Source organism: Ambystoma mexicanum, chromosome 3p, assembly GCF_040938575.1.
Source record: "Ambystoma mexicanum isolate Mex_15411 chromosome 3p, UKY_AmexF1_1, whole genome shotgun sequence".
Classification (NCBI taxonomy): domain Eukaryota; kingdom Metazoa; phylum Chordata; class Amphibia; order Caudata; family Ambystomatidae; genus Ambystoma; species Ambystoma mexicanum.
This window is the reverse complement of record NC_090925.1, coordinates 843,449,672-843,461,001: the sequence shown is the minus strand read 5'-3', so window position 1 is coordinate 843,461,001 and position 11,330 is coordinate 843,449,672. Positions and strand designations below refer to the sequence as shown.

The 11,330-nt window shown below is 47.7% G+C and overlaps 1 protein-coding gene across 3 annotated transcripts in view; it reads right to left on the bottom strand.

The window, feature by feature from the left end:
• Window positions 1-638: 638 nt before the first annotated feature.
• LOC138580979 (beta-2-microglobulin-like) overlaps window positions 639-11,330 on the bottom strand; it is a 67,356-nt gene continuing 56,664 nt past the window's right edge. For all 3 annotated transcript variants that reach the window (XM_069651953.1, XM_069651955.1, XM_069651954.1), the window contains exons 3-4: window positions 10,889-10,942; window positions 639-1,105 (exon numbers count right to left, since the gene is read on the bottom strand). In XM_069651953.1, the coding sequence (XP_069508054.1) occupies window positions 10,929-10,942 (14 nt within the window). In that variant the 3' untranslated portion in view covers window positions 639-1,105; window positions 10,889-10,928. The remainder of the gene's footprint in view (window positions 1,106-10,888; window positions 10,943-11,330) is intronic.

Here is an 11,330-nt window from a genome sequence, read left to right as displayed (position 1 = left end):
AACGTGCTCGCCTTAGAAGCAAGACGACACGGAGCAACACAGGTTCGATCCTAGGGTCCACACTTAGAAACCTCTGGGTTAAGCGCGTTATAAATATCCTATCGAATGCAGTGGTACTGGAGAGTGCAGGGGAAGATGAAGCAGCGGGGTAAAATGTTTAACAGCAGCAGAGAAAAGATGATTTGGGGGAAATGGCAGAGGTAGGAATGGCAGACTGCAAGGGGTGGAGCTGTGGGAATCCACACATTCCTGACCTCCAGAGTTGAGGCAGGTTTCCTGTAGGGAAGCCTAATATAACAGATATCCTTTGGAATATTTTTCTCTTCGCCGCAGCAAATTCAATAACTCTTTTTTTCTGGCGAGCTGAGATATTTGTACAACTCTATTGTGTTCCCAAAGGTTCAGCTGGTGGTTACTTCAAATCTGAAAAAAGTGCGCGGAAGTGCAACTCAGGATAGGGAATTCTGTCTGTGTTTTTAAACACCAGAGAAAAGAAGTGTGATTAAATGTCCACAAGCACATACGTTAAAAAAATGATACTCCTAGGTCCAAATAAAGCACGGGATGAATGGAAAAATATAGAGTTGACGTATGCAAACAGAAAATAATGTTCTCACACTGCACACAGACTACGAAAATAAATATTTTTTTTCCCTTTATTTTGGAGAGAAGTTTTTTCCAGCTGTGATTTTTAACAAGCAAAATTAGCATAGCACAGAAAGAAACATTTCAACAGCAAATAGCAGAAAAGTACAGAAACAACATTAAACCACTCGGGATCAGGGATTATTTCTTAGTGATTGGTGGGAAGAAGGGAGGCTCCCGGGAAGTATCGTCTGCTCTAGATCCCCTGGCCTTCCATTCTGAAGCTCTCATCTTCTCAGACAGGGAGTTTATGGTGTGGTAACAAGCCCACTCATTTCTGGTTCAGCAGCATGACCCGTGCAACTCTTACAGGGCCGCCAAAGAGCACTGGACAGACACAGGATTCCCACTCGTGGCTGAGCCAAACCTTCGGACACAGGACAGACAATATTGCAGTGTTTCTTGAAGCAGGTTTGATTTCATTCAGCTGAAGCAATTTGAAGATAATGCGTGATACCATCTAAAAACAAGGAGAAAACCCAAAATCATAATCAGCGAGCAGTAGTCTATACAGGCCCCATCAGCAATCAGATCAGCGACATGTGATTCAGCAGATCATGCAAACGACAAAAAATATGCCAGGAGAAACCGCATCAGAATTAATGTTGGGACGAGGTAGCAGATAAGGACAGGGACGAGGTGGCAGACAAGGACAGGGACGAGGTGGCAGACAAGGACAGGGACGAGGTGGCAGACAAGGACAGGGACGAGGTGGCAGACGAGGACAGGGACGAGGTGGCAGATAAGGACTGCGACGTGGTGGCAGATAATGACTGCAATGGTAGATAAGGACAGGGACGTGGTGACAGAAAAGGACTGTGTGGCCATTTGCTCAGATCATTTGGTTGCCCACTCATAATAAAGGCTGCAAGATCCCCAGATATCTCCTACAATACGTGAAAGGAATTTTGGATGAAATTACCACCTGCGAAGCAAAATTAGTGGAATTTATCTCTATTCACACTGCGCTGGAGTAGATTGTTTTTACCGGTTTTGCAACTTTTGGTTGGGCAAATTAGGATTTTTTGGGCGTTTTTGCTATGGGCATGCAAAATTCTGTCCAATGAGTGGGAAAAACGGCGTGAAATGTCCAATTTCGGTCCATGGGCAAAATGGTGATTGGTATATTTTGACCCAGAATGCAGCATTTTTTTCTGCAGAGAAAACGAACCTTGCCAATTTTACCCTCACGCACTTAGTAGTCACACTTTTTTTTCAGCGTAATATTCACTGAAGTTCCAGGAATGGCCACAAGATGGCAGAACACAACAATGCTTTGAAGGTCCCATGCGGCGGGAGCAGTTACCGTTGCACTGCAATGTAACGGCTCCCCGCCGCCAATTTTTCGTCATTTGCATGGTGGGGTGCAAAAGTGCAAAGTAAACACTGGCTGGCATGCTCGCATGTAATTGTGAGCACCGCTTGCCATGCTCGCATGCCAGACAGTGTTTAGTTGTAATTGTGAGCGCCGCTATTCACAATTACAATGAAACTCTCATGACATGCTCGCATGGCAGGCAGCGTGTACAATGGATTCCTATGCGGTACCCCTGCTTTAGGACCCCATAGGGATCTACAGCATTTGCATTGGCATGAAAATCCATGCCGGCGCAGATGCTGGATAATTTGTATGGTCGGAGAAAAGGGCAGTAGCGGATATTGAAAGTGTGTTCCGCCCAGCGCTGGTCATTGGGCCGGTACGAGATGTGTAGCCGGATCTCGGGATTCGGCCAGAGTCAGCCCCCAAACCCATACTTTGCGCTGGGTTACTGGTTACTTTAAAAAAAACAGGGCGCCCGCGTCGGCGGGGGGGGTGGGGGGGGGGGCAGAGCAGCTCCTTGTCGAGCACCCGATCTAATATGCACAGTGCTCGCACAGCAAGCGGACTGTGCACATTGCATGTAGTATTTTTGTTATTTTGGACTCTCCCTTTGGGTGCTTTAATTTTCATTGTGCACCCGTTAGCTTTGTCTCGCTGGTGTTTATTCTTCGTTGGTTATACTTATTTGTATAACCAAGAACAAACCCTAGAGAGACACACGGAGCCAGCACACATTCAAATCTGACCTCTCTAAAATGCAGCACATCAGATAGGCTATATATTATGTGATGTGCTGCCTTTTTTAGAGGCCAGATTTTAATGTGCGCTGGCTCTGGTGACCCTGTGTAATTTGTCTTGTTTAGGTTCATGCACGGAGTAAAAGTGTGGTTTGCGAGTGATGCTGTAGGCAAATGTTATGCGTCTTCATACTGGCTGCCAGGGTTGGACTGGGGCATAAAATTGTTTCCGCTCCAATTGAAAAGTGGCCCACAATTGCACATGGCCATTTTTTCCATTTTGTGCCAGAATGTTTGATATTGCTGTTTAAACTATTATTTTGGACATTTCCTTTGATCGGAGGTCAACTGCCAACTCTGCCCCCTCTAAGCCCCGCCTCCTCGGACACCGATTTCCCCCCCAAACTCCACCCCCATCCCAGCCCTTGTGGGATACCCCACCAACTTTTTTCCATTTCCACCACTGGTTCCGCCCCTCCTCTTCCCCATACAAATGATTGACTATGAGCCGCACCATAAATGAATGGTGTAAAAGCCTTATGGCTTTTACATCATTCAAATGCATTACTTGCTCATGCAACAAGAGCCCCTAAATGTGTTGAAATGGCTCCCGATTATGCAATTTCTAATACGGCCAGATAGCAAATTCAAACTACATACTTACTGATGGTTTTCATTAATTCAAGCCTACCTTCTTACTCCCAACTACTTAACTATCACGAGACAGGCACTCTTGTACAGTACAAAAAAACACCCTCCTCCCCCGTCATCATCTTTCTCACCCCATGAAATCAGCGGACACCAAACTGTGCACCTTTCCTTCAACCGCACAGAAAAAAACACCACTCCAGAACTGGACCCCTGTAATGTCACCTCAGCAGCCACATACATGCACACACCAGTGCAACTGCAAAAGAGAAGATACCACCCAAAGCCCCCATCCACAGCCAACACAAAATAACAAAAGGGGGCGCAGACCAAGAAGCGGAACAGCATAAACCAGACCGGGAAGCCCCCAGGCTTACGATCGAGCGGAAGACACGCCCATAGAAGAAGCCATCCCCAGAAGCAAAAGATCTGAAGGAACAGACTAAAGGGGAATCGATGTACACTCGCAACGAAGGGCCCACGATAATCACTGACAAGGCGAATGGATGTCCACATTGGTGCTCACTTGAAAGATGCATTCCACCATAGGTGTAGCAGGTGCATAGTGTGGTGAGGAGTCTACGTCACAATACCAAACACAAAAAGCTTGAGTTACAAAATTGCGAAGCCCACTTGTTTGCATATTGTGACTACAGCTTTTTCGTATTTTGGTTGTTTGTCCCCCGCTTTCCCTTTGTTGTATGCAGGGAACACCCCTGAAATCCCACCCAAGGCCATAATGCTGAACTAGGGGGCGCGAGGGGCGCCCCGCAACTCCTGCTGGGATTCAGCATTTTGTATCATGCCGTATGCGCAATAAAGGCGCATTCGCCATGATATTTACGGTATTTTGGGGGTAAACCCTGTGGTGAGTTGTCTGAACTCCCTATCCTGGTATGTGGGGGAAGCAAGCCACCAGGAAATAGGTGGTCTACCCACTATCTTATGTGCCTCCCAGAGGGTCGAAGGGGAAAGAATCCGCCAAACTGCTGTCCCCCCCGAGACGCAGTTACCCCAATGGGTGTCGCACTGTAGAATTTTAGCCATCAAGACTACATTTCCTAAAGACCACTGAGGAGCACAATGTTATTCAACGGTTCAGAGGAACAAACGGCAATCGGCAAAGAAAAACTATTTCGCAAACCTGTTGACTTGGAGAGCTACAAGGAAAGAAGAGTGAGCATGCAAACGCCAAACAAGATCCATGCCAGATCAGAGTAGAAGAGCAATGCAGAAATGCTCTCAGCAGCAGTGAGAATTCCAAGATGGCACCAAGATTGCAAGAGTGCAACCACCTTCTAAGCGTTGCAGGCCCGCACTTACAGCCAAAAACCTCAAAACAATTAGCCAGTACCAAACCATTAATAAATTGGTACTGAGGCATACTAAAATCAATTACGAGAATAACCAACCGGCTGTTACAATTCAAATGACAAAGAGAAATAACCAACCCGGGGCGAGATTGCAAACCAAGTTCCAAACCTGGAAGTATAAAGGAGACTTGGGATCCCGGAGGACGGAGGTGTGCCCGTAGGTGCCCCTTTGGCACAACGGGAGATTCCTGCAGAGAAGGTAACTACAACCTGGAGGAAGACCAGGGTGTTGTGCTTGAGCAGACTGGAAGCAAGCAGGCTGAAGACAATACAGGATTGTACACTCTGGAGAAGGAGGATAACCAGTGTGGGTGCTGAACTGCTCCCTACCTTGAAGGGAATTGGAAGGCCAAAGCCAGAACCCATCCACCAACAACCCGGAGGTAAAAGAGGGAGAACCCGAGGCAGGATGGTGAAAAGATGAACTCTTTATTTATGTTTTTATTGTTCGCTTGTTAGGCACTTATACAGGAAGCAAATACTGTTTCAAAACGCCCAAAGGAGCCTATTGAGAGAGGGAGAAATACCCATTGCTATTTTGGAAACTGGAGAGAAGATGGCAAGGTCCAGGAGGGACTTGGTTGAATCCTGAGAGGAAGCCAAGGTGCAGGAGGCTCCTGCTTGGATACGGAAAAGAAACAAGGCCCATGAGGGACCTGCTGTCAATCTAGAGACAGTCATAGTCCAGGATGGACCGGTAGTAAACCCTTGGAAAGTCAAGGTCCAGGGGGGCCTGTTGAGAGTTTGAGAGAATCCAATGCGCTGGAGGAAGCCCAGAAGCAGAAGTAGTAAAGCAAACAAAATCCTGACCAGAGAAAGAACTGTGAAATCTGAAACCCTGGAAGAAGGCTTCAAGAAGCACGTGGAAGCAGAGATGAACCAGACCGAGTACCTGCTGCCAGAAGAGTCCCCAGAGCACGTTTGTTTGTTTGTTGCAATAGAATAGGGATGGACCTTTCAAAAATACTTTTTTAACTTTTGGTTTGCCAATTCTTGTAACATGTATGCTGTTAAATTAAGGAAGACACGATACTATGGTACTTAAACAGAGTAGGAGTTTGAACTTGTTTGGCCACATACTTTGGAACTTTGTTGTAGATTAGGGTGTTTAGAGGGGAGACAAGGACTCAAAAGATTTGGAGCTGAACTTATAATTTGAAGGCTGAACTACTAAAGGTGCTGGACACCTAGGAGCAGACGAACCATTGTTTTCAGATCACTTGAGCAAAATTGTGCTTAAGATAATCCCTTTTTGGTTATAGTGTTTTCCCAACGAGTGTTGACCCAACCAGCAATCACCAAATTGTGTCACTTGTGTAATTACTCGGCCCTTGCACAATACACACCTCCCCAAGGCAGAAGGTACTCTTCTGGAAAATCCAAGTCACTCTTTTGGATTTATTGACGAAAACAGAAACATGTGCCTTGAACAAAAACACATTGCAAAGGTCAAAGGATGATGGCTGTAGAGCCAACTCTCGGTGCTCTGGCACGGCTGAGGAATGATATATGTGACGCTCTCATGAATATGTGTCTTAACACGCGGATTTTTTATTCAGTATTGTTAAGAAGAAGGTTGGTCTGATGCCTATAGGAACTAAGGGAGCAACTAGAAATACAGAACATTGTCAGCAATAAGGCAACCCAAAAGTGAGGACAAATAGCTTCCACCTTTTCTTAGAAGTCTGTTCTTCCCCAGACTGCCTAATCTACAAAATAAGGTTCAACGCAGTGGCCAGCAGAAAATGTTCTCAAATCCTCTTAATGAGTCCTTAGCCTGCTGGCTATCTCAATGTCCAAAGCCTTGTCCAACCGAAGTGTTGGCAGCACCTAGTCCCCTGTGGGCTCCCCCCAGCCTTTGGGCTTCTCAGCAATCACAGCGGGTCTATCCGGTAGGTCACTCCAAGACCTGGGGTTTTCCCAGCATTCCCATCAGGACTTTCGCAGACATTCCCTTCCTGGTGAATGGGTATTTAACTCCCCCAATTTAGGATCCATTTCAGGCAGACATTATTATGCTACCCTCCTGCCAGGATTACTCCTTTGGCTCTTCAAGGAAGGGACAACTCATTGTCTTGCTTTGAGAACTGGACTTTACTCTCCAGGACCTTCCACTAGGATCTGCGCCTCATGGACCACTTTGCCCTGTTGTTAGGTTATTGGGGTTCGGTAACCACAGGATCCTTTTTAAAGCCTCCGGAATCTTGACTACCTCAGCAGGGTTAGAGTTTCCCTGTGTATCAAGAGGTCACCAAGAAGCACGTCCGCTCTTGTCCAGTCTTTTGTCTCCTGTAAGGTTTTCCTACCTCTTATTTGTCTGGGCTGGGGTGGGCTTTTTTAAAAATTGCCATGTATTGGTTTCTAAGAGTCCTGCTATGATTGGTTCAGTCACTGTAATCCTTTTTCAAAGAGCCTCCTGCCCCCCCAGATAAGCTTTGGGCCTCCCTAGGCAGGCCAGCTCCACAGTTTGACTGAAGACCACTGCTCTAGAAGTATTAAGCAAAGGGATTACTGATGCCCTCTGGGCTACGTTTGTGCATGTTTACCAACTAGAAACTCAATTTCAAGATGGCGCTCTGCTTGATAAAGCCACCTTTTTCAGATGTAGAAACAGAAAAGAGAAATATGGATAAGGCACTAACAAACTCTGCCACAGAACGTATATTTTGCAGTCGGCTCAGTCTAACTCCAAAGCGCCTCCCCTTCCGCTTGCTTTCCTTTACTCTTGTTCTGCACTCCGCATTTGGTTTGCAGTTCCACCATAGAGTGGGAAACTGGTCTGCGCCTTCCATTAGGAGACTTCTGCAGTGCTTGGATGCCGTCAGCCAAGGCCAACCCTTCTTCCTGGTGTGCCGAGGCCTGCCGCTTGCCTCAAGACTCCAGCTAGTACTTCCTGCGCCTAAAGATCCTGAGGACCCTCTGAGGTCTCCTTAAAGATTGCTCAGACAAGGTGGGGGTCGGAATGGTGTGAGGGATTGTGTCCTTTAGTAAGAAATGTGATGCGAGGTCTGTGTGTTCCCTATGGGTTTCCATAGAATTAATCGAATTTAAAAAACCGAATGGCATATTTGTTTGCATTTCGGCTGTATGAACATTTCGAATAGCTGAACATTTAGAATAACTATACCATTCAGTGCCATTATAGTGAACAAGGGGAGAAGTGAGTTCCCCCACCCCTTTCTCACTGTAAAGGCATTGAAGGTTGCTGGGTGTCCTCTGCTCCTGATACAATAAAGATATTTAAAAAAAAGCTGCAGTGCTGGGTCCCAACGACGTAAATTAGGGGAACCAGCGTTGCAGAGGGATGGAGGAGTAGGTGGCACACAACAGGGTGTGCCACCAACTTGTAAGTAGGGAGGCGGGTGGGGAACCGTGATTTAGCCGTGGCGCGGATTTCGAATTCGGGATTGCCGCATTCAGCAATTTCTAATTCAAAATGATGCCATTCGGTTAAATCATGGACAACCATCCCGAGGATTCCTGCTTTCTCATAGGCCTATACCGTCCCTTTACCCTCCTATCACGCTGCTTGCTTCCCGATTCTACTGAGCAGATACCCTTGCCTCAGGAGCTTTTCCCTGCTGCTCCACTAAGAATAACAGGGGAAAAATAATAAATGTCCATTGCTCCGGTTTGGCTGGCTACAAGCAAAAACACACCAGCCCACTGCCTGGTGGTTTTGTTTCCCTGAAACCTTAGGATGGGGAATTCAGTCAACCCGCCATAGTGCTTTATAATTCAAAGAGTGGTCGGAGCAAGAAGGAACAGAAACAAAAGAGGAAATGGCTTGGATAAAAGGGGTAAGGGGTACCCAGTCACAGCACAGGGAGGCGGGGTGCGACACTAGCCTAAAAGAGAGAAATGGGGCCAGAACCAGCCCAGGAGAATGGAGTACACGGAATCAGCACATGAGAGGAGATGGGTGGCACTGACCTATCACAGGAGAAGGGAATGAAGGAGTGGGGCGCAGAACCAGCACAAGAGAGGAGCAGGTGAGGGTACAGAGAGCCAGTGCAGGAGAGGAGGGATGAGCCCTGAACAAGCCCAGAAGGAGGTGGTGTGAGTGTACAGAGAATCAGCACACGAGAGAAGGGGGTGGAGAAGCCCAGTGGAGGAGGCGGTGAGCACCGCCCAAGAAGCAGGCTAGGAGGGCTGAGGGCTCACAGATCCAGTACTCGAGGATGGGGCATTGAACACCAAGACACAGAGTAATGGGGTGATGGTCCCATGCTGATTGGCCTGGTCTAATGTTCCCCGGGAATTGGCTGTTGATGCCCGCCTTGCTTTTCTGGGCGCAGGTGGGTGAAGAGGACTGGGAGCGTCTTATACTGCGGGCTCTTGGAGTCTGGCAGAGGGCACGGCCAGGCCTCTGCTCAACCATGGATGGATCATGGGGCAAAAAAAGGTAAGTCCAAGAGCAGCAGGGTAATGATCCCATGTTCAACCGGCGTGGCCATGCATTCCCCGGTCCTTGACCAATCATAGCCATCCTCTCAGTTTAGGTGCAGGCGGTAGGAGATACACACATCACAGGCTGTTGGTGCCTATCTGAAGGCATGGCCCAGCCCTCTCCCAACCACATGGGGGTAGGGGGGAACACAGCACTTTGGGGACCAATCCAATGGATAGGGCACGCTTGATGATGGGTTGCAGCTCAGTGCTGTATGCTTTCGTTCTGAAGAGATGCTGTGCTGTGGAATGAGCTGCATAAGGCAGATAGTGAGAGGGGTGGCTCGGTGTGACTGTAAAGACCTGGCCCCCCTAGCGGCATTAGTGGATCAGTCCTTGGGCTGATCCGTGCCACAGAGAATGGAAAGTTACAAGGCAAAGCCAAGGGCCTGGCTGTAGAAACGCTGCACAAGAGAGTATGAACACAAAGTTGAAGCGAACGGAGCAGGTTTTCAGGAATGTCAAAAATACACACGCCGCACTAATACAATAGTTTGCCCGTAGTGGACACATTGTGCCACTACTCGACAAAACTAAAAATAAGACTCATCGGAGGAGAATTCATCCCAACTACTAATTTGGATATACTCACATTTTCTGCTAAGTTCACCCGGGGGCTCATGTTTTGGGGCCACGGGCCTCCAAATTTGCAACAGTCTTGAGAGGAGGCAGGCGAAAGGGGCCCTAGCACGCTTCTCTATTCTTATGCGTCATCACATCCACCTCAGATTCCAGGCCACTTGCATAATACCGAGCTGTGGTACGCAACAGGTATTCACAACATATGGTAGTGTCTGTCTACCACCTGTGTTGTATCCGAGTGCCATGCATCAGGATATTGGGTTTACTAGGAGCACGGCAGTGACAAATATTTTCCCAGGAAATACCGCCATAGTCATTTACCCTTACTGTGACTCTTTTTGGTGGTAAATCTACCAAGGTAAGTGGTGAGGTGGCAGTATTAGGGTGGCCAACTTTTTGATATCCTTTTGCGGGACACTTGCCCACAAGGCACTGATGACGTCACAGCATTCATTCACGTTTGGCCCGCCCCATTTGTAATTTATATTTGTTAATAGCTCTTAACACCTGGCTTAATTTCAATGCAAATGGTTAGTCCTTGGGAGGTGATGGTCACAGTTTTTAACTGCAAACATGATCATCAGGACCCCAGGAACAAAGCACTACCACTGGAATGAAGCCAGGTGTCAGAGCGTTACAGCTCGACCTGGAGGCTCAAAAGGAGCCTGGGCCGCGGAGCCGCCCAGAGAAAGAAAGCAGCAGACGGCAGCGCCGTGCTGTGTACACGGACACTTCAGTTTGCAGAGTGGCTGTGCTGGACGCAGGTTGTCCCGACTTGCTGTCTCCCGAGAGTCACACTCCAGGGAACAAAGCAAGTTGGGACAACCTGCGTCCCAAACAGCCACCCTGCAGACTGCGGGACAGAGTCCCCAATTACAGGACAATCCCACAAAATACGGGACAGCTGGCCAACCTAGGCAGTATTAGTCCCCACTTTGGAGACCTGGATAATTCAATTGAGTTTTTGGAGCTCTCGCAATATGGCGGTGCAGAATAAATGTCAGTAATTCTATTGCCGCCACTTTTTCACATCGCCGCCGTGCTCAGAAGGAGGCCCGTTGTCTTTGGAATGGCAGCAGCTGTGCAACACCTTGTGAACAGACTCACACAAGCCAGACTGTCTAGGTACAAACCTTTCCTTTCTCTCCTTTGGGCCTGCACCACCTTTGGGGTTCAAAACATGGGATCTGAAAGAGAAAGAGAAGAGAATGTCAACAAACGATGTCAATATTTAAATAAAATACTATTCAGAAAAACGTATCTCTGATATGGTCGGTTATTTATAATGCGAATACCCAGAGCTATCTAAGTGCAGACCCGGGGATCAAACCTGTGTTGCGCCGTGTCGTCTTGCTTCCAAGGAGAGCATGTTTCCCCTGAGCTATCCTCCCGAGACCAAAATGCCCACTGAAGTGAGCGCTGTAACCCGGGGGCATGAAGAAAATAAATCTAGCGATACTGGTGAATATATTCAAAAAAACCTACGACGAGACGGGGATAGAAGGGGGAAAAAATCTTTAGGCCCCTTTCACCTGACTCATGGGACAATCTAACTGCATGACCACAAAACTGAAC